The 26,271-nt window shown below is 64.5% G+C and overlaps 2 protein-coding genes across 2 annotated transcripts in view; one reads left to right on the top strand and one right to left on the bottom strand.

Moving 5' to 3' along the window:
* The window catches only part of BOP1 (BOP1 ribosomal biogenesis factor), a 62,950-nt gene that overhangs the window by 34,624 nt on the left and 2,055 nt on the right, over nt 1-26,271 (top strand). Inside the window, exons 4-11 of the mRNA XM_074146027.1 lie at nt 21,599-21,753; nt 22,017-22,134; nt 22,241-22,342; nt 22,683-22,895; nt 23,284-23,445; nt 23,814-23,894; nt 24,314-24,383; nt 25,929-26,061. Of these exons, the coding sequence (XP_074002128.1) occupies nt 21,599-21,753; nt 22,017-22,134; nt 22,241-22,342; nt 22,683-22,895; nt 23,284-23,445; nt 23,814-23,894; nt 24,314-24,383; nt 25,929-26,061 (1,034 nt within the window). The remainder of the gene's footprint in view (nt 1-21,598; nt 21,754-22,016; nt 22,135-22,240; nt 22,343-22,682; nt 22,896-23,283; nt 23,446-23,813; nt 23,895-24,313; nt 24,384-25,928; nt 26,062-26,271) is intronic.
* Nucleotides 4,845-13,133, bottom strand: SCX (scleraxis bHLH transcription factor). Its single transcript, XM_074146030.1, has 2 exons — nt 12,612-13,133; nt 4,845-4,883 (listed from the first exon to the last, which is right to left on the bottom strand). The coding sequence occupies exons 1-2, from the start codon at nt 13,131-13,133 to the stop codon at nt 4,845-4,847; spliced, it is 561 nt and encodes a 186-aa protein (XP_074002131.1).

Genomic DNA, 26,271 nt, shown 5'->3' on the forward strand with positions numbered 1-26,271 from the left:
CCTTCCCACCCAAGCCGTTCTATATCTAATGATTCTGTAAATCCCTGCAGTGCTGGGGGTCGGGAGAGGGGAAGGGGTGCCCAGGGAGCGATGCCGGGGGTCGGGATAAGGGAAGGGGTGCCCGAGCTCTGCTGGCCCTGCAGCTGGCCAGCCCCACAGCTCAGGGGGGTGGGGAGACGGGGGGGCGGGGGGGGGCTGCAGCATGCCCCGGGGCAGCTCTGTTTCCCCAGCCGCCAGGAAGGTGTGTTCAAAGACCCTTTCCCTTTCTTCTCCGAGCCCTCTGTGAGGCTTTATTACCGAACCCATAATTGTCACCTGCGTTATTTTAATAGCTCGCCAGCTGCAGGTGTTGCCGAAGGGTGACAGAGCGGATGGAAGCCATTGGGAGCGGTGGCAGCCGCGCACCGGCATCCCGTCCCCATCTCAGGGGCGCGTGGGGACCCCTGGGCGCTGCCGGAGGGGCCACTCAGCCGGGTGGGCATTTGCCCAGGGCTCCCTTGCTCCAGGGAGTCACCCTCATACTCTGCCAGCTCCCTTGTAATTCAGCTTCGGCGTTTCAGCTCGGCTGCCACGCGGTCCGTGGGGGACAGCAGCGTTCGGATGGGGCTGGGGGGGAGGAGGAGCCAGACTGGGTGTAGTGGGAGGCATGGGGAGGGCAGGCAGGGGCTAGGAGATGGTCCATCGTTTGGGTAACGAGTGCCATAAAGCTGCTCTGCTGGCAACGGGCTGGGGTCTCTGCTATGGATTCGGAGATCATTGGCGGGACATCCCAGTTACGCTGGGAAGCACTGGTCTCTCCAGATGCCAGCACATGTTGCCGGCCCATGGCCAGCTTTTCCCACCCCTCCAAGCCCCCCCAAGCCCTTCTCCTCAGGGCTGCTCTCCATCCCTCCATCCCCAGCCCGGGCTGGGACCGGGGGTCACCCCCACCCAGGGGCAGGACCCTGCGCTTGGTCTGGTTGAACCCCATGAGGTTCACATGGACCCACCTCTCCAGCCTGTCCAGATCCCTCTGGGTGGTGTCCCCTCCCTCAGCTGTGTGACCACTCCACACGGCTTGGTGTCACTGGCAAACTCGCTGAGGGTGCCCTCGGTCCCCCTGTCCACGTCACCGACAAAGACATTAAACAGCCCCAGTCCCAGTACAGACCCCCGAGGAACACCGCTCCCCACTGGTCACCACTGGGACATCGAGCCGTTGACCACAACTCTTTGAGCACGGCCACCCAGCTGGTTCCTCGGCCACCCAGTGGTCCATCCCATCCCTCAAATCCGTGTCTCTCCAATTTAGAGACAAGGATGTCGTGCGGGACAAGGATGTCCTGCTTTGCTGGCGTTCTGTCAGATGCTTCCCCGTCTCAGGAGGCTGTTGCTGTGGCCGGTTGTTGCTGGGGGGCTGGTGGCCGTCCCCCGAGCGCCGTCGGCAATTGCTCGCAGCTGCGTGACGGGCCCTGCCCGGGTGCAGAGCCATTTTCCACCGCATATTTGCTCTGTGAAGTCACAGGTAGCTCCAGGATTCACACACGCGTCTGCCCACGTCCAGGGTGTGCTGCTGGCTCGGGGGGGGACGAGGAGACGGGCTGCAGCTCTCGGCAACCGCAGGACTGGCAGCGAGCCTTGGGCAACCTGCCCTCAGCCCTCAGGGCCACTCTTCATCCGGGAGAGGAGCCACAGGACGAGGGGGAAGGGTTTTAAGCTGAAAAAGGGGAGATTTAGGTGAGATGTGGGGAGGAAATTCTTCCCCCTGAGGGTGGTGAGAGCCTGGCCCAGGTTGCCCAGAGAAGCTGTGGCTGCCCCATCCCTGGAGGGGTTCAAGGGCAGGTTGGAGGGGGCTTGGAGCAACCTGCTCTGGTGGGAGGTGTCCCTGCCCAGGGCAGGGGGTGGCACTGGGGGGGGCTTTAAAGGTCCCTTCCCACCCAAAACCGTTGGGTGATTTGATGATTCTAAGACCGCCTTTAGTGGTGGCACTTGAGTAAAGGCTGGTCAGGCCTGGCTGGACTTTAGGAGGGCTTTGAAGGTCCCTTCCCACCCAAACCATTGGGTGATTTGATGTTTCTCTGGGTGTTTTCCTGCTGGCCCTGGCAGCTCTCGCTGGGAGGTGTGTGCCCCGTGTGCGTCGGCGGCGGGGCAGGGAGGTGGGAGCTCCAGTGGGGAACGGACCCGGCTGCCGCCTCCGTGCTTGGCTTTGCCAGATCCCGGTGCCGCAACAGCGCAGCCGGCGATGCCGGGGAAAGCTGCCTCTCTGCAGCTCTACCTGTGGAAGTACATCAGTACGTCCCTTCCCGGCCGGCTCCGGAGCTTTTCCCGGCTCTGCCCACACCGAGCAGTGGCCGAGCCCCGCGGTGATGAGCTGGGAGAGGAATGTGTGGCTGGAAGAGGCCCCGCGGGATCCGGTGGCCGCGTCCCGGCGCTGCTGGGCTGCCAAGGTATGTGCGGCGAGCCCTCTGCCAGGGCACTGCTGCCCGAGCCCTCCTCTTCTCCTCCCCGCGGCTGAAACCGGTGCCCTCTGCCACCTCTCCGCGGCTCAACCGCTTCCCTTCGGATGCTCCGGCCGTGCCGGCACCCCCCGGGATCGCCAGCTCCGTCCCGCCGGGCACACGCCAAGGCGAACGGCGCTGCCTGCGCCGTGGTTTTGATGTGCTCCAGCAGCGATCCCCTGTCCCTGCGTGACCGCCGCAGCCTCGGGGTGGGTGGGGACAAGTTGGCGGCGTCCCTTGGAATTGGTGAAGCATCGTTTTAAGCGTTGAGTGTTACGACCTCATCGGCAGGACTCGAAAGGACTCCGCTGAATCGAAAGTTTTCCTCCCCAGCGCCTCCAAATTTCATTTCAAGGGTATCCGTCGCTGCTTGTGTACGCCTGCGAGCGCTGCCTGAGAGGCGAGGGAGGCTTTCCAAACCTCTTTCTCCAGCTTCGAAACCACTAATACTGAAATTAAAAATATAAAAATTTCCATCTCTGTGAAGCCGAGCGCTTCCAAATCCTTCGGCAAGACCCCCCCTGCGCCCGGCCGGGCTCCCTGCGAGTAAAACACCGGTCCTGTCAAACCAGCAGCGCCACGTTTTGGGGGGGCTCGGGGCAGTTCCCCTCTTTCAGGGTCACGGTGGGTCCCCCACACAGCCGGGGACAAGGTGTGTGTGGGGGGGTTCCTGGGGGTCTCGGGACACCGTCTGACACCTCTGTGACTTCCCATCTTCCCAGCGCTGGCAAGGGGTCCCCTGGTCTGCTGGGTCCCCGTGTGCCATGGGGGGTCTTCTCCCTGTTTGTGAGGAGCAGCGCTGGCCGTGGCCTCCTTCCCCCTGCCCCAGCACGTGGAGCCCACCGCCCCCATGCCCTGCGCCCCCTCCCTTCTTCCTCTCTACCTTTACATAGATCCTAGGAGGGAATTCTTCCCCCTGAGGGTGGTGAGAGCCTGGCCCAGGTTGCCCAGAGAAGCTGTGGCTGCCCCATCCCTGGAGGGGTTCAAGGCCAGGTTGGAGGGGGCTTGGAGCAACCTGCTCTGGTGGGAGGTGTCCCTGCCCAGGGCAGGGGGTTGGAATGAGATGGTCTTTAAGGTCCCTTCCCACCCAAAGCGTTCCATGATTCTATGCTGATTCTTTCCTCTCCGTCCCTCTCCCACCGCATCCTCGCCCCAGCCCTCCTGGGGTGGCCAGTGGCCTTGGGCAACCCCTGGGGAGCCCCGCTCTTGGTGCCCGAGCACCCCATGTCCCTCTTGCAGCCCGTGTCCCTCGGAGGAGGTCTGGGGGGGCTCAGAGGTCTGAGCCCTCGGGGGGCTCAACCTTTGCTCCTTTTTCTAACTCTGGGACGCTGTTTTGGTGACAAAAGAAGCATCTCGTTGCCCTGTGAAACCTGGGAGCGGGTGCCGGGCAGCGCCGAGGTGCCGGAGCATCCGAGAGTTAATTTATTTCCCCAGGAAGCTCAGCTCAGCCGCAGCATCTGTTTTTCACCAATTCCCCGCTTTTTAGCCGGTCCCCCAGCCGGGTTTGAGAGTGGCACGGGGGGAGAAAGGGGGGTGGATGCTCACCCCGGGCCACCCTGCAGGAAGGGTGAGGGGTCCCCCCCACCCCGGGACCCTGCTCTGGGAAGGGGGACAGGCCGGGGGGGGGCGGGGAGCTGCGTCTCGATGGCTTCTGAGCGGAGGGTGTCGAGAAGCGTCGAGGATGGGGGTGAAACCAGAGGTTTATTGCGGGGGGGGGGGGGGGGGGGGAGGGCCTCTGGAAGGAAGGAAGCTCCTGCCGTGAGTCTGAACCATATTCATTTTTAATTATACAAATTGCTCAGGCTTTATATTATCATATCAATGACATGAAACACCAGCATGTATTGATTAAACTCAACGAACGCAGCACCCCGGGACTCGAGAGTGGCTCAAAGCTGGAAGGGGACGGGCAGAGCAGGGCCTTTCCGTAAGCGGTTCCACCGACGCTGCTCAAGTCACACCTGGGACGGGGCACGTCCGAGACCGGGGCAGGGACCAACCCCCCCTCTTTTCCAAGGAGCCCCGGAGCAGGTCCCCTTGCCCCTTTGGCTCGCCGGGCAGCGGCCGCCTTGCCTGCCCCGTGGCCGAGCGTCCCTGCGCAGCCGGCGTTCCTCCAGCCATCCCGCAATAGTCCTGCCGTCCCCCGCCTCCGTCTTCGCCTCCCGTCCGCCCTCACCCCTCCGGCGAGCCGGGAGGACACCGGGGTGTCCGGGTCAGGGTCAGGTCCTCCGGGGTGACGCCGTGCGGCTGTCCCCAGCAGCAGGGTGAAGGCAGGAGTGTCCGTGGCTGTGGTTTTGTGTGTGTGGCTTTTCCATCCTTTCCTCCTTCTTGCTCCTCCTGGTTGTCCTTCCTGCAAAGGATGATCGTCTAGCTCCGGATCGCCGTCTTCCTGTCTCGGTCTTTACTCTGCAGAGGAGGAGGAGGAGGAGGCCAAGTTAGAAAAACATACCTGGGGCCGGGAGTTGTGCCAGGACGCCGGCTCCAGCCCTCCCCGTGACGGTGCTTGGCAGCTCCGCTCCCATGGGTCCGGCTCGGGAGCCGTGGGGCAGCTTTCCCCGGTGTCACTGTCACCCTTCCCTGTCCCTCTGGGTGTCCGGAGGGGTCCGCAGGAGCGGGAGCTGCATCCGCCCCAAAGCTCTGCAGGTGCCTTCTCCTGCCCTGGCCCTGCCTGAACGCCTCGGGACGCCCGGCACTTCCACCCGCTGCGCCGTGTCCCCACCGCTGTCACTCGCTCGGCCGCCCTGCTGAGGCCTCGGGGACACTGATCTGTCCCCATCCCTCTGGGAGCCATGTGCGGCTTGTGGGGAACCTTCCCGGGCCATCGCAGTGTCTCATCGGTCAGCCCCTCGGTGACAGCCAGGCTGCCAGTCAGGCTCTGCTCCCTGGGCGCCAGAAAAGCCCACCAGCACCAGTGCCATCACTGCCACCACTGCCACCACCACTGCCACCATCACTGCCACCACCACTGCCACCAGCACCAGCAATGCCGCCACCGCCACCAGTGCCATCACTGCCACCACTGCCACCACCACCAGCACCGTCACTCACTGCCACCACCACCAGCACCGTCACTGCCACCACCACTGCCACCACTGCCACCACCACCAGCACCATCACTGCCACCACTACCACCAGCACCATCACTCACTGCCACCACCACCAGCACCATCACTGCCACTGCTACTACCATCAGTGCCACCACCACCACCAGCATTATCACTGCCACTGCCACCACCAGCACCATCAGTGCCACCACCATCACTTACCACCACCATCACTGCCACCACTACCACCACCAGCACCATCCCTGCCACTGCTGCCACCATCACTGCCACCACCAGCACCAATACCAGCATCACCATTACCACCAGCCCCACCAGTGCCCCAGCCAGGCGTGCGTGGGCAGAGCCGGCGCTTTCCAATTTGATGGGATTCGTGGCCGTCTGGGGTCTGACCAGGTTGGGTGCAGGTCTCTGCACCCAGCAACCAGCTGCTTGGTGACATTTCCACCTCTCCTCCGCTGGCCCGTGGCTCGCCGTGGCCCAGCCTCCCCCCCCCCAGGCTGCACGTGCGGCCCCTGCTCTGACTCTTCCTTTGTTACCGGGGGTGGGGAGGGGAGGGGAAGGGGAGTTCAGCTCAGAAACGGTAAAATTAAATTTCCCAGATGTTCGGGCCCCAGGAGTTCTTGTGCTGTCTGGAGAGGAAATGGGGATTCGGAAAATCCCGCCTCATATTTTTTCCCCTATCACCTTGCCTTTCCGCTGCCATTAAGTGCAGCAGGAACAGTAAATTACGGGGCTGCGGAGCCGTCCCATCTCGTAGATACCGGGGGCGGGGGGGGGGACGGCGCTGGGGCAAGATGCTGAGGTCCTCGTGGCTCGGGACAGCTTGCCCTCCGCTCCCTGTCCCCATCCCTGTCCCTACAGCCCGGTGCTCCCCCCTCACCTGCCGCCCCGTGCCCAAATTATGGCCTTTTCCGCACAAAACCTGCCGGCGGGTCCAGCCTCTGGTCCCCGCTGGCTCCCACCAAGCCCTGCCTGGCCCGTGGCCTTGGTGGTGGCCCGGTGACCCTGCTCTGGCAAGAGGGACGTGGAGAGCCTTGGTGGGGGTGACATGAAGCCCCCCCAGGTGTCCTGGCTGGGGAGGGGGCGAGGGCAGGGGGCTCGGCTGTGGATGGAGGGCGGTTTTCCCAGTGCTCGGAGCAGCCGGAGCGTGGCTCGGCTCAGCCCTTCCTGCGCTTGCCCTCGGCCAGCGTGGCACTCGGCGCCGCAGGAGGGGTGGCTACCAGCGGTTTTGCTACGACAGCAGTAAAACCCAGGGGTGTGGGTGACAGAATCGGCTGGTTCTGCCCCAAAACCCTCATCCTGCTCCTTCCCCCTCCCGGCACCTCTTTACCCCTGACGTGAGTCCATCGCTCGGTGTGGAATCACGATCCCGCCGGGACGGGGCTGCCCTCAACACCCTCTCCCAGCGCTTTGCCTTTGCTTTGAGGGACGGGGCACGATGGACCCTCTCTCGGCGCTGAGCCCACCCGAGCTCCATCCAACAGACCCCCCCACCCCGGGACCTGGTGCTGCTCTCGGTGGTAGATCCGCCGGATCCAGCGTACCCCAGCACCTCCATTCCCGGAATTCCCGGTGGGGTGACGCCGGTTGCGCTGGCGGGGCTCCCCGCCAGCCCCAGGCCCTTTGGCCAAGCCCCACGGGTCGCTGCAGGCCAGGCCAGCCCCCACCCAGACCCCCCCATCTCCTCACCCCTTCCCCAGGTCCTGGTCTAACCACAGAGGAAAACCTCCGGTCCCCCCGGTGCTCTGCTGGGGGCTCTTTATCCCGTATCTTGGGACCGGAGCTGTTTTTGGGGGATGCTCTGGAAGAGTTTGCTGCGGGGCTCCTGCCATACTTGTCCCCCCCCCGGGCTGGGACAGGCGTCGTGACGGAGCTGGGGGGGCTGCAGAGCCATCCTCTGGGAGATGGCGAGGCATGGACCCCCGTCTGCCCTGCCTCGGGGGTGGTGGTGGGACCTGGAGCTGCTCCTGTCCCTTGCACAGAGCTGGCGGTCACCAACCCCCTGCCCTTGGACGCTCTGCTGCCCCTGCGGCTTGGGAAGGGACCCGGTACCCGTTGGCACCGCTCCTGCCCCACGGGTGATGTGGGGCAGCCCTCCGGGGTGCGGGCAGCCTTCACCGACACCTCTTCTGACCCCCTTGAGTTGGTCTTGGTGCCCCCTCCCCGCTTTGCTTCCCATGCCAGTGCCAGCTCCCGCTCCAGAAGACGGAGTGGCCGGTGCTGGACACTCGTCCCTTGTCACTTTAACCGCTGGTGACTGCTGGGGGTGACATCCTCCCCCTCTGCCCCCACGTCTGGTGTCCCCAGGCCCCACTTGCCCCTCGGTCCGCGCAGCTGTGCGCAGGGCAGGCGGGGGGGACGAGCGCTTTGTGATGGCTGTTGCGATGGCACTCAGGGGACACCGCCGGCGTCCCCAAGCCGTGGCTGGGACCAGTCGCCGGAGGGGAAAAATGTCCTGGTATTTCCCCCGCCAGCGCTGCGTGTCCTGCTGGGGACGATGACACAGGCAACGGCCACAAAGGAAAAACTGGAGAAGCCCAAGCCCCTCCACGGGCTGGCCAGGGATGGGGCGTCCGGGCCACCACGGCCCCGAGTCCCCTCTCCCAGCTCTCCCTTATGGGAATGGCATGATCCTGCTCCCGAGCAATGCTGGGGACCGTCCCCTCCGCCACCGCCTGTGGCAAGATGCCCCTGCCAGCACGGCGTCCGCCTCCCTCCTCCTTGCGTCCCAGGTCTTGTCCCCCCCCTCCGAGGCCGCTTGTTGGCCATTGAATTAGACGGGGAACTGGCCCCAGGCTGAGCCAGCCCCGGTAGCCGAGCTCAGCCTTTCTCCGGCGGGCGGCAGAAGGTGTAGGTGACACCTACACACGAGTCACACCTTGTAAAGAGGGATTTTTCCGGGGGGATGGTGTTGGTTTCAGCCCGAGAGGGGAAAGTCCCTGGGACAGGGCGCCGGGGGTGCGAGTCACGCAGCACGAATCCGGGCAACCCCCTTCGCTCACCCGCTGGCCAGCAAAAGCCGGGGACGAGGAGAAGGCCCAGCTGGGAAGGGTTGGCTGTCCCTTGGGGTGCCCACAGCAGCCGGCGTCCCCCAAAATCCCACCCAAGCTGTTTTCCGTCGTCCCTCTCACCAGGAGGAGCCTCTGCACAGCCGCTTGTGTCTGCCACCCCCTTCCTCCCCTCCCTGCAGCGGGTCCTGCTCACGGCCACCACAAACACCCCCCCACGGCCCTCCCGGGGCTCCGGCGCCACGTAGGTGCCATCTCTGGAGCACGTCAGGCTTTTTAACGAGGGGAGACGTGGCATCGTTTTCCCCCTCGGAGCCATGGGCTGGGTGCAGCCCCCCCCCACGGCGTGGGACGGAGACGGCACGGCCGGAGGCTGCGGAAGGGCTGGGATGGCACGTCGTGGGCTATTTGGGAAGGAGGAGGTTTTGGGGAGCCCCGCGGGCTGGGGTGGCTCCTGCCACAGGCTGGCTGGCTCTCGGGGATGGCACGACGGGCAGAGCTGGTGACAGGGGGACCCTGGCAGGGACTCGCCTGGGAACACCATGAAGGAGATCCCTCACCAGGTTACCCTTTCTTTGGCAAAGCCTGATCTTTGAGGTCCCTTCCCACCCAAACCATTCTATGATTCCATGACAGAACCGTGCACCATGAGGTCACGTTGGTTGAAACAACATCATAGAATCACAAGATGGTTTGGGTGGGAAGGGACCTTAAAGCCCCCCCAGTGCCACCCCCTGCCCTGGGCAGGGACACCTCCCACCAGAGCAGGTTGCTCCAAGCCCCCTCCAACCTGGCCTTGAACCCCTCCAGGGATGGGGCAGCCACAGCTTCTCTGGGCAACCTGGGCCAGGCTCTCACCACCCTCACAGCAAAGAAGTTCTTCCCCAGATCTCAGCTCAATCTCCCCTCTTCCAGTGTCAAAACATCACTAAATGTGAGCAAAAAAGCCTGCTGACGGGGATGGATGGGCTGGTTTGACCCCAGCACCCGGCAGCGCAGGACAATTTATATCCTGATGGGATCAAGCTGCTCTCCCGAGGAGGAGAGCGAGGAGCCGAACTCAAGGGGGTGTTTGGGAGAGGAGAAGTGTCTCTGCCTCCTTCCCTCCTGGGACGGGGCTCTCCGAGGAGCTTGTTGAGCTCCCAAGCCTGGGGCAAAGGGCTGGAGCTGCCACCACGTTGGCGCTGGGTCAGCTTTGGGCTCACGGGCACGGAGGTGGCTTCTCCTGGCCAGGACGGTGGCCACCAGAGCCAAGGCAGGGCCCCTTCCACCCAGCGGCGAGCGGGCTGTGAGATCCCAGCTGCGCCGTGTTTGCAGCTCCGGAGGAGCTTGCTTTCATTTCCTCGCCCTTTGTCAAAATACCTTTTATCCTGATAAAAGACGGTTTATTTTATTCCTTTAACACACAATAAAACCCGTGGAGTTGTTATCTGGCCGTAAAACCTCGAGCGGGGTCTGTTCAGTGCCCCCTCCCCAGCCTGAGCGCCCCCCCCCCCCCCCCCGGCTCATTCCTCAGCCAAATTAAAGCATCTTGTCCCCTGGGACAGCGCGGAGCCCTCGCCTCGGGGGGGTTTATCCAGAGGGGCTGCAGGAGGCGGGGGGCCCATCCTGGCTCGGGAATTCTGCCTGGCTTGGGCCCTCCACACACCTTGGCACAGCCCATGCCTTTCCTGGGGTCTGCTCCCGCACGGGAATTTCATGGGATCATAGAATGGTTCGGGTTGGAACGGACCTTAAAGATCATTTGGGAGTTTATCGGAATGGATGCAAAAGTGGTGATGGAATTTATCGGAATGGATGCAAAAGGGGTGATGGGAATTTGTCGGAATCAACGCGAAAGTGACGATGGGAATTGATCGGAATTGACGCAAAGATGATGATGGGAAATTGTCAGAATCGATGCAAAAGGGACGATGGGAATTTCATGGAATCAGAATGGTTCGGGTTGGGAGGGACCTTAAAGACCATTTAGGAGTTTATCGGAATGGATGCGAAAGTGGTGATGGAATTTATTGGAATTGATGCAAAGATGGTGATGGGAGTTTATCGGAATCGATGCAAAAGTGGCAATGGGAATTTATCGGAATCGATGCAAAAGTGGTGATGGGAATTGATTGGAATTGATGCAAAGATGATGATGGGAATTTGTCAGAATTGATGCAAAAGGGGTGATGGGAATTTCATGGAATCATAGAATGGTTCGGGTTGGGAGGGACCTTAAAGATTGTTTGAGAGTTTATCGGAATGGATGCAAAAGTGGTGATGTGATTTTATCGGAACTGATGCAAAGGGGACGATGGGAATTTATCGGAATTAATGGAACCACCAGCCAAAGAGCCGGAGAGGGTGGTCTCCGAGGCTGGTGCAGGAGGTCTCCGGACGGGCTGAGGACTGGAAGGCGGTGGAGTTTTCCAGCTGAGCCCTGCAGGAGCTTCCCCACCTGTGGCTCCTGTTTCTAAACTGGGCTGGCACTGGGGGAGCGGTTTACTGGAGCTGGGGGACGCTTTGTGGCCAAGGCAGGAGCCCGAGCGGGAAGAGCCTGTGTATTCTCTTTGGTGACCTGAGGTTTAGCAGCGCAAACCCCGGCAGACGCAGAGACTCTGAGGTTGCTCCCTCCCGGCTCCGGCTCCCGCGTGGATTGGAAAGGACGCACAAGGGGGATTAACAGGGTTTGGGGTTTTCCTGCTCTGAAATACTCAAGCTGTCAGATTTCGCTCCTGACCGGTTTCACTTCGTGCTTAATGAGCCTTGAATCCTTTAACAAAGACTTCTCTCTCCCTCTTCGGGGACGTTCCTCATTGGGGTTAAACGGGTCCAAACGGCGGAGCGTGCCTGGCTCCGGCTGCCACCCCGACCCCGACGCCTCCGCTCCCGCTCTCTCCTTTACCCCTACCCTGCCGGAGACCGTCTGCGCCCTGCAGGGCACCCACAGGTTTATAAAAACCATCCTCCGGGGCCCGCTCCAGCAGGGATGGAGCCTCTCGGCAGCCCCCCGGTGCCCCCGTGGCTGCGTGTGCCCCGTGCGTCGGGAGAGCGCCGAGAAGGGCTGCAGCCCGGTGCCGTGCCGCGCCGGCAAAGCAGCCTCTTCCCGGCTGGTGGCACCGTGCAAACGGCCCCCAGAGCCTCGGCAGAGCTGGATTTTGATGGAGCTGGATTTTCCCAGTCTGGCTGCCGGGATTCTGTGCCACTCCAGGGCCTCTTTGCCCTCCGTGGGCAGCGGTGCCCGTCCCGTGGGCCCATGGGGCAAGCGTTGGCCGGTGCCAGAAGGCTGGTTGGCACGAGCACTGCCCTAAAGGCAGAGCCAGGAGCAGGGGACACCGGGTGACAGCCCTCCCCGCTTCCCGAGGGCTCCTGGGGTCCCCGCCATCCTCCGGGGTGCTTGAGGGGCACCTACGTGCCATGGCGCTGGCCTCAGCTTCCCCCCATCCCTGTCCCGGCACGGCTCCCCGGCACGCCGGGCCATGGCTGGGTGCGTGGCCGTGGCCTAGGCGGGCGGACTAGCCCAGGGAGCTGGTCCCGCTGTCAGCCACCGGCATCGAGGGGCTGGGAGCCCCGGCGGTGGCCAGCCCGGCGCCCAAATGGCTCTCACCCCCGCCTGCCGGAGCGGAGATGGAGACGCGGACTCTTTCCAGGCTCTTTACTTTCCCTGTGCCTCATTTCCAGCTCCTAAAACCCATTTCTTGCTCCCTCGGAGGCTTTTCTCCCCTTCTCCCGTCCCTTTGCCTTTCGGCGAACGCCTGCGGGGTTCGGAGGGGGCTGCGGGGGGCTTTGGGCGGCAAATCCAGACACTCTAAAGGCAGGCACTGTATTTTCCATGCCCGGGTTTTGGGCTCTGCCGTCCTCTCCGGCTCCCACTGGACCCGCTTCGTCTCTCCCAGCCATCCCATCTCCCCTCGGCTCGCGCTGGCCCCGTGGCCACCGAGCCCCATAGCCCACCCCACCGCTCCCTAACCCCCTCGGCACCGGCCGTGCTTGGGAATGCCTGGGGGTCCCCCACCACTGCCGGCGCAGCCCCCCTCTGGCCCAAAGCCCCTCGGGGACGGCGCCGAGCGGCCACTTACCAGCTTCCTCTGGTTGCTGAGGCAGAAAGTGCAGATCTGTTTGGGCTGGGAGTTCTCGGCGTCGCGGGCGGGGGGGCTGCCGCCCCCGCCATGGTGGTAGAAGGCAGGGGTGGTGTGGCAGGGCTGCCCGTCCCCGCACGCCTCCCCCACCAGCAGCACGTTCCCCAGGTGGGAGATGTAGCTGGAGGCCAGTCTCAAGGTCTCGATCTTGGAGAGCTTCCTGTCGGCCGGCTCGGTGGGGATGAGGGTGCGGAGGGCGGTGAAGGCGGTGTTGACGCTGTTGGTGCGGTCCCGCTCCCGCGCGTTGGCCGTGTGACGCTGCCGGGGTTCCCGGTGGATGCGGTTGGGTTTCTTGCCGCTCCGGCGCTTGCCGGCCTTGATGCCGAAGCCATCGGCGTCCAGGTGGTAGGGCTTCTCGTCGGAGCCCGAGCTCTCGCTGCCGTTCTCCTCGTCCTCCGACAGCATGCTGATCTCGGGGTACAGGTACCGGCTGGGGGCCGAGCGCAGCATGGCAAAGGACATGTTTGGGGGGAGCCGGAGTGGGGGAACACACCGAGGAAGCCGCCTGGGGACCGGCCGCTCTCTGCCCACCTCCTCCTGCTGCGGGACGGCCTCAGCTCCAGGAGCTCATGCTGCTTCCTGGGCTGGGGTCCGGGGAGCCCCGAATCGCGTCGCCCTCCCCGGGCAAGCTCCGGCTGGGGTGTGCTGCTGCGGGGGGGGTCCCCTGTCCCAGCTCCCCGCCGGCTCTCTCCGCGCAGAAGGGGTTAAGGGCTGCTCCCAGGCAGGGCTGCCTGTTTCCTCTCCCCACACATGTGCATCTTAAGACGCCGAGTGTGGCAGGAGCGGGGAGTTTTATAGCAGCAGCAGTGGTCAGCCAGGCCCCTCCTCCGGCAGGCAGCCCTGCTCCGGCTCTGGAAGTGGGAGAAGCACAGGCTCACGCCTACCTGAGCTCACCCTCCGTCCTCCGAGGGGAATTAACCCTTCACAGGGTTCGGACGGGGGTCCTGCCAGTGCCTGGGGGGGCCGGTGAGGGTGGGATGCGGTTCACCTGCAGCCGGGCACACGGGGACTCCTGCGGCGTCCTTGGACTCGTGCTGCATCCTCGCCCCTCGCCTGCATCCTCACCCATCGCCCGCATCCTCACCCATCGCCCGCATCCTTGCCCATCGCCCGCATCCTTGCCCATCGCCTGCATCCTCGCCCGCATCCTCACCCACCACCCGCATCCTCGCCCATCGCCCGCATCCTCGCCCATCGCCCGCATCCTCACACATCGCCCGCATCCTCACCCACCACCTGCATCCCCACCCATCGCCCGCATCCTCACCCATCGCCCGCATCCTCGCCCATTGCCCGCATCCTCGCCTGCATCCTCACCACCACCCACATCCTCGCCCATCACCCTCATCCTCGCCCATCGCCCGCATCCTTGCCCATCATCCACATCCCCACCCATCGCCCGCATCCTCGCCCATCGCCCGCATCCTCGCCTGCATCCTCACCACCACCCACATCCTCGCCCATCACCCGCATCCTCGCCCACCACCTGCGTCACCACCCATCACCTACATCCTTACCCATCACTGGCATGGGCCTGGCTGGGCTCGTGGGTGTTGGCACAGGGGTCTGTGGGGCTCCCAGAGGACCCTACGTGCTGGAGTAGGAATGGGGTCCCTCCAGCCCCATGCTTTGGGGTTCATGGGCAGCTGGTGCCCAGGACAGGGCTGTGTCACCCCCCGCTGGAGCTGGGGAACTGGGCTCCTGCCCAGGATGGGTCCCTGCAAAGAGAGCCCCTGAGAGGGCTCCCTCCCCTCCTGCAGCATGAAATCCAGCCTCCTCCTGCTGCTGCTGCTAATGGGGCAGAGAGGGAGGAATTAACCCTTGAGGAGCTGCCCACCACACACCTCCACTGCCAGAGCTCCTGCCCGGGGCACGTGTGTGCTTTAATTGGCTTTAAATTCCTCCCCAGAGAGCAAGAATGACATTTATATCTCTGTCAGCCTGGTAGGTGTGTGTGGGGGCAGACCCTGCTCCTGTCCCCAAACCTGTCCCATAACCTGTCCTAGAATCATAGAATCACTGAATGGTTTGGGTGGGAAGGGACCTTAAAGCCCCCCCAGTGCCACCCCCTGCCCTGGGCAGGGACACCTCCCACCAGAGCAGGTTGCTCCAAGCCCCCTCCAACCTGGCCTTGAACCCCTCCAGGGATGGGGCAGCCACAGCTTCTCTGGGCAACCTGGGCCAGGCTCTCACCACCCTCACAGCAAAGAACTTCTGCCCCACATCTCATCCCAATCTCCCCTCTTTCAGTGTCAAACCCTTCCCCCTCATCCTATGGCTCCCCTCCCTCATCCAGAGTCCCTCCCCATCTCTCCTGGAGCCCCTTGAGGGACTGGAAGGGGCTCCAAGGTCTCCCCGGAGCCTTCTCTTCTCCAGGCTGAACCCCCCCAACTCTCTCAGCCTGTCCTCCCAGCAGAGGGGCTCCAGCCCTCCCAGCATCTCCGTGGCCTCCTCTGGCCCCGCTCCAACAGGTCCATGTCCCTCTGCTGTTGGTGGCCCCAGAGCTGGAGGCAGCACTGGGGTGGGGGTGTCTCCCCAGAGCGGAGCCGAGGGGCAGAATCCCCCCCCTCACCCTGCTGGCCACGCTGCTGGGGACAGGGGACGCTGGTGATCCCCAACAGCTCCAGCCCTGCCCGCACGCAGCCCGGGGAGGGGGCAGCCGGGCAAGACCCCACTGGTTCAGCCCCCTCTCGACCCTCCAGTGCGCCTTGTGTTGAGAAGCGGTGTTTTAACTCGGCCAGAAATGGGAATTGCCGTTTTGCCGTGAAGTCTCATGTTTCCCCCCCAGTTTTGGTGGACCGCAGTGCGTACCCCCCCCAGCCCAGAGTGCCCTCCCCAGCGGGAGCTCCGCGTGGGGTGTTGTCGCTCCCAGCCGGTGTTTTTCACCTTTGCAACGTGCTACCACAGCTCATCGGCAGCTTCTGAAATCCAAGCCACTGTCATCTCCATCTCGCAGCGCTGGGCGCTCACCATGTGTGCTTTGGAAGCCCCGGCTCCCCTCGGCATCTGCTTTCGTTTAGCTCCGCTAACGATCCCGCTTTTCTCTAGCACCTTCCATCCAAGTGCGATCCCCGGGGCGCTTTCCCTTCCTGGTGAGACACACATCCATCTCCCTGCGGTCCAGCTCCTCCGGCTCCGGAGCGGGACGGAGAGCGGGTCCTGCCTGGAGGTGACGCTCAGCCCTGGCTGGGGCCGCGGCACCGGACCTGGCACGGCCTCGCCAAGCCCTGGTTTTAAATCAGCAGAGGCGTTTGGCGCTGGAGATCGCCGCGTCCCGACCCCTGTGGCTTCCAGGAGAGCTTCCGTGGGGTCCTGCTTTGGGCACCCTCTCTCCCAGCCCTGGCAGTGGGCAGAGCCTGGTGTAGGCGCCTTCTCCCGGGGCTTGACCTCTCCTTGGGCCGAGGAGCCTGAAATTCCCGGCTGCCATCCGTCCCCTGCCACGGCGTTATTACCGGGAAGCTTCGTGGTCCCCGTTAAATCTGCCTCCCCCCCCCTCTTCGGGACCTGCCCTCCCCATCTAACAGCCCTGCGGAAAGAACGTGGGGTCCTTGGGGTGCTTTTCCCGCAGACCCCGGGCTCTGCCGACCTTCCCTCCCCGCAGGGACTCCCCGATGCTCGTGCCGGACCCCTCGGGGACCCCCTTCCTATGGGAATTGCATCTGGGGGTGCAGAGCACTGCCGGGCTTGGACTGTGGTCACCTCGGAGGTGGGGACACACAGAGGAGATGTCCTCCTGCCGTGGTCCCGGGATGCCCACCAGCACGGGGGCACGCTGCCTGGTCTGCGGGGTGGTGGGTGGGAGAGCTGAGCTTTGCCCCGTCCCCTTTCTCCTCCACGTGGACCGGATATTTTCAAGAGAGAAGAATCTTTCCTACGGGGCTCTCCAGCTGCCAGGAATGTGCGTCTAGGAATGCCCAGGGCCCATCCAAGAACAACTTCCAGACGTGAGGCTGAGTGACGGCAGTCCCGTCCCCCCGTCGTCCCCCCGCCCTCGGCTCGCTCCGGGGCTCCAGACTCCCCCGCGCTCCCCGGGAGGACGGGGCTGGCCGGAGGCGACGTGTTAAGGACACGGGAGGCAGCCGCGCCGGCGAGTGGGTGGCTGGGAGGCGAGCGGAGGGGAGGGACGGGCTGCGGCTACTGGGCTGCTTCGGCACCCCTTGGGAAACTCCGACTGGGAGGAATTCGCTCCTTCCTCAGTGATGGGGAGGGACCTGGATCCCAGTGCTGGGGATGGATCTGGGGAGGGACCTGGATCCCAGTGCTGGGGACTGGGCTGGACCTGGATCCCAGTGCTGGGGAGGCACCTGGGTCCCAGTGCTGGGGATGGATTTGGGGAAGACATGGATCCCAGTGCTTGGGATTGGGCTGGATATGGATCCCAGTGCTGGGAATTGGGCTGGGTGTGGATCCCAGTGCTGGGGATGGATCTGGAGGAGGACATGGATCCCAGTGCTGGGAATGGATCTGGAAGAGGACGTGGATCCCAGTGCTGGGGATAGATCTGGGGGAGGGACCTGGATTCCATTGTTTGGGATGGATCTAGGAGAGGACATAGATCCCAGTGCTGGGAATGGATCTGTGGGAGGATGTGGATCCCAGTGCTGGGAATTGATTTGGGGGAGGATTTGGATCCCACTGATGGGGATGAATCTGGGGAGGACGTGGATCCCAGTGCTGGGGATTGGGCTGGATGTGGGTCCCACTGGTGGGACTGATCTGGGGGAGGACATGGATCCCACTGCTGGGGATGGATCTGGGATTTTGTCAGGGCTGAGACCCCGGTCCTGACCCAGCCAACGGCACCCTCAGTGCTTTGGGGTTTGCTCCCTGCTCCAGAGCAACCAGAGCTGGGGACACCCAGTCGGGGCCCCCCAGTGTCCTCCCCAGTGGTCACTGGGATGTCTGTACCGGGCACTTAATCACCGGGGACGGGACGAGTGCGCAGGGCATCGTGTGGGCGCTGAGCCCATCCTGGCCGGTGCCGCACGGGGCATCTCCCACCTGGGGGCGCGGGCTGGGGCAGCGTGGTCCCGCGTGGCCAGCACGGGACCCCCGGGGCTCGCCTTTGAGGGGAAAAACATCCCAGGCCTGCTAGGATCTTGCCTGTGCTCCTGGCAGGAGCTTCGCCCAGGGATTCCTGCCTTGAGTCCGCAGCTCCTGGCGCGGCCGAGCCAGCCTTTTGGGAAGAGACGCCCCGTCCGGGCTTCCAGGCTCCGGGGGAGGCGAGCGCTGCCGGCGCAGCGGCCCCGGGGCTGGTGAAAATACAAAAATACTCGCTTGTCTCCGCGCCGACCGCGTCTCGCGAGGCAAGGAGCCCTGCTCTGCCCTGCCGCGGCCGGAGAAACCGCCCCGCTCGAGTGGTTCCCCGCGCGAGGATGGGGAGATTTCGTGTGCCGTCGGGATGAAGAGAGCGTCGCCCGGGAAGAAAGGGCAGGGAAAGCGAAGCTGCTCCCGTCCCTCGGAGCCCAGAGACACGGTTGGCATCGCTGTCCCCCTGCCCTCGCCCCAGCATCCCTGCGTCTCGCTCTCTGCCCAGCCGTGCCTGCGTCCCCCTGAAGCGGAGCGGCTCCAGCGTCGCGGCGAGGGCAGGGCTGCTGCCTCCTCCTCCCCTAACGAGGAGACCTCGTCACTCTCTACAGCTACTTGAGAGGACACTGTAGAGAGGTCGGTGCTGGTCTCTTGGCACAGGTAATTAATGACAGAACGAGAGGGAACGGCTTCAAGCTCCAACAGGGTAGGTTTAGACTGGACATTAGGAAAGAATTTTTCCCAGAAGGAGTGGTCGGGCATTGGAACAGGCTGCCCAGGGAGGGGGTCGAGTCACCATCCCTGGATGTGTTTAAGAACCGTTGAGATGTGGTGTTGGGGGATATGGTGGAGGGGAGAACTTTGTAGAGTAGGGGAGATGGTTGGACTCCATGATCCCAAGGGTCTCTTCCAACCTGGACGATTCTATGATTCTGTTGCTTCTCCCCAGCCTCGGGGACACGTGTGACACTGCTCAGCCCTGACAGAGCATCGCGTCCCCGGCCTCCCCGCCGCCGGTGCTGTCACCACATGTCACCGTGGGAGCGAGGGACACGGCAGGCACCGGTGGTGTCACACTGACAACGGGGACCCGCGCCAAGGGTCAGCTGTCACTGTCCCTGTCGCCTTTCCCTCGTCCCGTGCTGTGAGCACATGGTGGGACGGAGCGGTCCCCCTGCCTCTGGGGACTCCGGCCCTTCTCCCCTTCCTTCCCAGGTGGGGCAGCAGCTCCAGCCCCGGCACACATGGTGGCCACAAGCTCCTGCCTGGCAAAGAGCCGGCACCACCACGCGGGTGTCGTGGCTGCCAGGAGAGCCGTGGGCACCGGGCATCTCACCAGCATCTCCTGGGGCCGTGCTGGGGCATCCCAGGGAGAGCTGGCTGAGGAGCAGCCTGTGCCGGGCTCCCGGAGACCTCCTGGATAACGGCTTTCCCACTGCCGACCATGGGATGAGGCTCCCAGAGCCGACATCCCGCCGTCCGTCCCTCTGCGTGAGCCTTTGCTGGTCTCCCGGGTTGGTCCCAGCTGGTCCTGGAAGCCCCCGGGGTCTCGGCCGTGCCCCAGCCGAGCGCAGCGGCAGCATCCCGGGGCCAGGATGCCGAGGGGGGAACGTTCCTGCCCGGTTCTCCGGGGTGGGGGGGCTGCACACGTCCTATGTCTGTTCGGAGAGTGATGGATGGGTCCGGCGTGGCCCCGGGGGCTCCCCCCGGCTCTGCCGTCCCGGGGCTCCCGGCGCCTTTCCGTGGGAGGCTCCGTGCCGTTATCCCAAGTGTTTATGGGGACCAGATGGTGCCGGGGGGCGAGGGTGACCCCTGACTGCGGGGTGTCCGGGCCACAGGTCGCCTTCACACCTTCGTCCCTCGGTGGCTGTAATTGGGGACAGGGGGGTCTCTGCGTTTTGCAACTGGGGAGGAGGCCAGAGGTCCCTCGCCCCCCTCTCCTGCCCAGCCCCACCAGCCCCTCGCTCCTCTCCGGGGGGTGCAGAGCAAAACCTCCCCGTCCGTTCCCTCTCTGCCCTCGGGCTCGGTGGTGGGCTCTGGGTGAGCTTTTTGGGGCTTCTTTGCCTTCACCGCTCCCCTCCGAGCCCTGCACTGGGGCAGTAGGTCCTGCTGGGGGTCCAGAGCCGCCCCCCCCCCCCCCCCAGGACTGGTTCCTGCCCCCAGCCTCTCGTGAAGGGAAGCAGAGCAGCTCCGGCGTCTCCTCCATCTCCCCCAGCCTCAGGGGGGGGACAGGTCAGGGACATCCCGTCCCCGCCGCGTGTCCCCGTGCGAGCTGCTGGTGGGGACCATGGTGGCCGCCCCCTCATGCTCCCTGCCAGCATCGGGGGATGGGAGACGCAGAGCCCAGCGGCAACTCCGAAACGTGCCCAGCTGGCCCACTCCACCAGCCCACCATGGTGCCAGGGGCTGCCCCAAAGCCGTGGGACCCACATGGCCACACGCAGACCCAGGTGACCATGGAGCCGTGGGACCCCCATGGCCACACGCAGACCCCAGTGGCCATGGAACTGTGGGACCTTTGTGGCAACGTGCAAACCCTGGTGGCCACGGAGCTGTGGGACCCCCGTGGCCATGCACAGACCCCAATGGCCACAGAGCCGTGGGACCCACAGCCACATGCAGACCCCAGTGGCCACGGAGCCGTGGGACCTCTGTGGCCACGTGCAGACCCTGGTGGCCACGGAGCCGTGGGACCCACAGCCACGTGCAGACCCCGGTGGCCACGGAGCCGTGGGACCCGTAGCCACACGCAGACCCCAGTGGCCATGGAGCCGTGGGGAAGGACTGAAGCCACCGGTGTGTTGGGGGCCGGCTGCCTGCTCCCGGTGCGAACGGGCGGCCAAGATCGGCAGCGGCGTGTGCCGGCGCGTGCGTGGCCAGGAGCCGGGGGAGCAGGGCTGGCAGCGGGCGAGCGGAAAATGTGAGCCGCGCTCCCGTCTGCGGGACGGAGGCAGGAATGTGCTCAGGCCGAAGCCGGGCTGCAGCCAACGCCGCGGTCCGGCGTTCCCATCCATCAAGCCATTAAAAAAGGGTTATTTAAACCCTTCCTGCTGCCGTAAATGAGCCCGGGTGATGCGGACCCTGACGCTTGCGTCCTCTGCCCCCAGCGTGGAGGAAGGGGCTGCGGGTCCCCTAACGAAGTGCAGCTCAGGGCTGCCCGCAGTCGTGCAGGGCTCCCCATCAGCCCTCTGCAGCTTTGGGGTTCAGTCATAGAATCATGGAGTGGTTTGGGTGGGAAGGGACCTTAAATATCATTGAGTTCCACCTCCCCTGCCCCGGGCAGGGACACCTCCCACCAGAGCAGGTTGCTCCAAGCCCCCTCCAACCTGGCCTTGAACCCCTCCAGGGATGGGGCAGCCACAGCTTCTCTGGGCAACCTGGGCCAGGCTCTCACCACCCTCAGGGGGAAGAATTTCCTCCCAAGATCTCACCTAAATCTCCCCTCTTTCAGTGTCAAACCCTTCCCCCTCCTCCTATGGCTCCCCTCCCTGATCCAGAGTCCCTCCCCAGCTTTCCTGGAGCCCCTTTAGAGCTCCTTCTAGTCCCTAAGGTCTCCCCGGAGCCTCCTCTTCTCCAGGCTGAACCCCCCCAACTCTCTCAGCCTGTCCTCCCAGCAGAGGGGCTCCAGCCCTCCCAGCGTCTCCGTGGCCCTCCCCCATCCCAGTGCACCCCTCTACAGCCCCCCGGTGCAGCGTGGCAGTGGGGTTCAGCAGCTCACAGCTGGGGTTTGCTTCGCAGCTGGGTGGGTTTGGGGCATCCTGGGTACAAGCTGCAGGCAGAGCCCCTGCCCAGGCACGCTTAATGCTTTTCAGTGCCTGCAAATAGGCAAGGGGGGGACAGAGGGGTCCATCTGTTTGAAACGGTGTCCCCTCCCCTCACATCTCTTCCCTCCCCTCCAGGACATTCGTAACACGGTGGGCAACATCCCCATGGAGTGGTACCAGGACTTCCCCCACATCGGCTACAACCTGGATGGCAAGAAGATCTACAAGCCCATCCGGAACAAGGATGAGCTGGACATGTTCCTGGAGAAGATGGAGAACCCCGACTACTGGTGAGCACGCTGGGGAGGGCCACAGCGGTGCACCGTGTGACATATTTGCCACGTGGACGGACACACACTTGTGCACACCAGGACTCAGAACACCCCAACTGCTCAGATCCCAGGGCTGGAGAGTATGGGCTGGAGACCTCCTGGTGTGACTCCTGGCATGTGGCTTTGGTAGCCCAGGGCTTCCTGGGAGCAGGGCTTGTGCCACCGTTGGGGGATGGCCGCTGCCGTCCAGCCCTGACCCCGTCCCACTGGGTTCCCTGCAGGCGGACGGTGCAGGACAAGATGACGGGTGCGGACATAAAGCTGACGGACGAGCAGGTGGACCTGGTGCATCGGCTCCAGAGAGGGCAGTTTGGGGACGTCCACTTCGATCCCTACGAGGTAGGGTGATGGCACACCCTCTGCCGCTTGCCCCGGGCTCCGGTTTGCCCCAGGACGGGCAGGGGCAGCCCGGCAGCCACCGCCACACGGCTCTGTGTCTCCCCAGCCCGCCGTTGACTTCTTCACCCACGAGGTCATGATCCACCCGGTGACGAATCGCCCAGCGGACAAGCGGAGCTTCATCCCCTCCCTCATCGAGAAGGAGAAGGTGAGAGGTTTGATAACACCTCGGGGGGCTCAAAGCCGAGCTCTGCCCGTGTCCGGAGCCCCCTCGCAGACTGCAGCGCTGAAGGCTGGTGGCTGTGGCTGCCATCCTGTCCAGCAGTCCCTCCTGTCCCCACCATGGGCCACCCACCCCTATGACTCTTCCTGCTGCAGCAGTTCATGTCCACATCTAAACCCATGTGAAATCCGCTCCTGTGCAGCCTCCCCGAGGCTGCAGAGCCGTGCTCGGCAGCTTCCATCTCCATCCTCACATCCCACACCTCCTCCTCCCCCAGCCTGAGGAGCCCTGTTGCTCCTGGCCTTGACCTCTCCTTGCCCCGCAGGTCTCCAAGCTAGTCCACGCCATCAAGATGGGCTGGATCAAGCCCCGCAAGCCCAAGGACGACACGCCTACGTACTACGACCTCTGGGCCCACGAGGATCCCAACTCCATCCTGGGGCGCCACAAGATGCACGTCCCAGCCCCCAAGATGAAGCTGCCGGGGCACGAGGAGTCCTACAACCCCCCACCCGAGTACCTGCTCAGCGAGGAGGAGGTAAGGGGGGGGGTCCCGACCCCCCAGGAGCCAGAGGGGAAAGCACTGGGCACACGGTGAGCTCAGGAGGTGCCAGGACCCAAGGGGGGCAGTGGGAAAGTGAGGGCACCCTGGAGACCACGTCATGTGGAGGCGAGGAGGGACCTTGCCAGGGGAATGGAAGCAAAGCCTGGATAAGGTCCCTTCCAACCAAGAAGATTCTGTGATTCTGTGATAAAAAGCACCACCTGGGTGAAGTGGGGCCACCTCCCAGGGAGTGAGAAACCAGCTGGAGGGTGGTTCTCGCTGGGCTCAGTGGGATGTGTGGGGGCTGGGGCAGCATCACCTTGCCCCTCTGGGGGTCCTGCTCAGCCCTGCTGACCTGTGTCCCCCCCCTCCCGTCCCACAGAAGCTGGCCTGGGAGCAGCAGGAGCCGGCCGAGCGGAAGCTGAACTTCGTGCCCCAGCAGTACCGGTGCCTGCGGGCTGTGCCTGCCTACTCCCGCTTCATCCATGAGCGCTTCGAGCGATGCCTGGACCTCTACCTCTGCCCCCGCCAGAGGAAAATGCGGGTGAGGGCTTCTCCTGCCCCCTCACCCCCCACCCGGGTGTCCCGGGGACATTTTGTCTGCGTCTGCTCCCTCCTGTGTATGCCCTGATGCCACCCGGCTGCTCAGGGGACCACCACGCTGTGGGGCACAAACTGCTGCTCCTAAAGGCCTCTTGCCCCTCACCTCCCCCGAACACCAGCCCCACATCGCCCCAGAGCTCCTCAGCTGGAAGGGGGGGGGGCCGTGTCCACACTTACACGAGCTCTGTCCTGTGATGCCCCCAGAGCCCAAACCTGGGCTTTCCAGCCGGAGCTTGCCCAGGGGCACGCAGGGCACCAGCTCCGGTGCCGGGAGGTGGCCGAGGTGCAGCCTGGTTGTGTCTCTCGCAGGTCAACGTGGACCCCGAGGACCTGATCCCCAAGTTGCCGAAGCCGCGGGACCTGCAGCCCTTCCCCACCACCCAGGCCCTGGTGAGTGGATGCACGGAGCTGGGGGTGGGGGGGTTGCTGCTGTGCCTGCCCCTGGGCTGTCCCCAAGCCGGTCCTGGTGAGACCTGGTGTCCCCACGCACCTGTAAGGGCTGTTCTGGGCATAGCCTCGTGGCCCTGGAGGGAGAGGACTGGCCCTGGAGGGAGAGGACCTGCCCTGAAGCCCAGGGTCCTGCTTGCAGCGGGTGAGGGAGGACTGGGATCAGCTCCGTTGTGGATGGGCAGAGCTGGGGTCCTGCCCCAGGAAAAGGCATCCTGCCCCAGGGCTGGTCACGCAGTGGGGGTCGGTGGCACACAGACCTCTGCTTTCCTCCAGGCACAGATGACCCCGGGTCCCCTCTCCCTCCTTGAGGAACCCGGGGCAGTGCGGGGCCCTCACCCACCTCCCATCTCCCTCCCCAGGTCTATCGTGGGCACACCAGCCTGGTGCGTTGTCTCAGCATCTCTCCCAGCGGGCAGTGGCTGGTGTCAGGTAAGGATTGGCTCCCCGGACAGAGAATCACGGAATCACCGAATGGTTTGGGTTGGAAGGGACTTTTAAAGGCCATTGAGTCCTCCTCCTGCCCTGGGTAGGGACACTTCCCACCAGACCAAGTTGCTCCAAGCCCCCTCCAACCTGGCCTTGAACCCCTCCAGGGATGGGGCAGCCACAGCTTCTCTGGGCAACCTGGGCCAGGCTCTCACCACCCTCACAGCAAAGAATTCCTTCCCCAGATCTCATCTCAGTCTCCCCTCTTTCAGTTTAAAACCCTTCCCCCTCCTCCTATGGCTCCCCTCCCTGATCCAGAGTCCCTCCCCAGCTTTTCTGGAGCCCCTTTAGGGACTGGAAGGGGCTCCAAGGTCTCCCCGGAGCCTTCTCTTCTCCAGGCTGAACCCCCCAACTCTCTCAGCCTGTCCTCCCAGCAGAGGGGCTCCAGCCCTCCCAGCATCTCCGTGGCCTCCTCTGGCCCCGCTCTGACAGGTCCATGTCCCTCTGCTGTTGGTGGCCCCAGAGCTGGAGGCAGCACTGGGGTGGGGGTGTCTCCCCAGAGCGGAGCCGAGGGGCAGAATCCCCCCCTCGCCCTGCTGGCCAGGACATCCCATCCATGCCAGGCACTGCTGGCCTGTCCCCAGTGCTGGAGCGGGTCCCAGTGTCACCCCACGCTGGTGTGGGGCTCGGGGCAGCCGGGGAACCCGCCATCCCCCTCTGCCGGATCATGGCTGTGGGGGAAGCCTTGGCCGGACGCCGGGAGCATCCCTGGGAGTCCTGCGGCGTGTTCCCCCCCCCCATTCCTGCGGGAAGGCTCCTTGCCTCCAGAAGGCTCCGTGGGTTTTTCCAGCCGCTCTCGGGCCCCCACCCAGGAGCCTGCGTCCCTCCCCGCTCGGCAGTGGAGAAAGTGAGGCTGGCGGAGCAGCCGCGGAGCCCCGGAGGCTGGAGATGGAGAGCAGATGGCAGTTTAACAGCCCACAAAGGCACATGTGCTTTTTATAGCGCTGGATGTTTCCAGGCTGCCAGCTCCCGGTGGTGGTGGCCGCCGTGTCGGTCCGTCCGTCCGTCCGTCAGTTGCACAACGTGGAATTCCTGGCCCCCGGGCTGGGAAAGTGGCCGAGAGCAGGCCTTAAAAATAACACGAATTGGGGGGGGGCCGGGACACACGCGCTAGCCACCGGCTACCTGCCCGTGGAAAAGCCTGCCCAGGGAGCTGCCGGCTGGAGAGGGGCCGTGCCGTGCCGAGAGCCGAGCCGGGCGCCCCGCCAGCACGGCAGCTGTGCCGGGAGCCGGGGGGGGGGGAAACGACATGGGGCAGCAGCGGGGTTGCAGAAGGGGGGGGGGGGGGGCCTGTTCTCTGGGCAGCGGCCCCCGGTCACGTCTCGCCGTGGTGCTGCTGGAGCTGCTGTCGTGCGGAAAAGCTGGTGCCGGGGAATCGTGGGCTGCCTCCCTCTCCCTGCTCAACCCTCCGCCTTGGGGACGTGCCCCATGCTGCTGAGCCCCCGGCGCAGCGTCCCCGTCCCCGTCCCACCCTGTCCTGTCCCCCAGGCTCGGATGACTGCACGGTGCGGTTCTGGGAGGTCTGCACGGCTCGCTGCATGAAGACCCTGCCGGTGGGCGGCGTGGTGAAGAGCGTGGCCTGGAACCCCAACCCCACCGTCTGCCTGGTGGCCATCTGCGTGTGAGTTGTCCCCAGCGTGGCTTCTTCTCCACCCTGGAGCTCCACGAGCTGCAGCGGGTGCTGGATTTCCTCTCCCAAAGACCATCCAGCCTCCGAGGAGCTCCCATAAACTCACGGCACCCCCAGCAGCGAGGATGGCCACGCTGTGGTGCGCAAAGCCACCTCTGCTCGCTGTGGCCCTGCCTCCCACTTTGTTTGGTGGCCCTCATA

Source organism: Numenius arquata, chromosome 3, assembly GCF_964106895.1.
Source record: "Numenius arquata chromosome 3, bNumArq3.hap1.1, whole genome shotgun sequence".
Lineage (NCBI taxonomy): Eukaryota > Metazoa > Chordata > Aves > Charadriiformes > Scolopacidae > Numenius > Numenius arquata.

What these genes read in the sequence shown, in the direction of transcription:
- SCX (XM_074146030.1), bottom strand. Translation starts at nt 13,133, where the DNA reads ATGTCCTTTGCCATGCTGCGCTCGGCCCCCAGCCGGTACCTGTACCCC. An exon ending in TCAGCAACCAGAGGAAGCTG is followed by an intron (nt 4,884 to 12,611) that starts GTAAGTGGCCGC and finishes CCTCCTCTGCAG; the next exon opens with AGTAAAGACCGAGACAGGAA.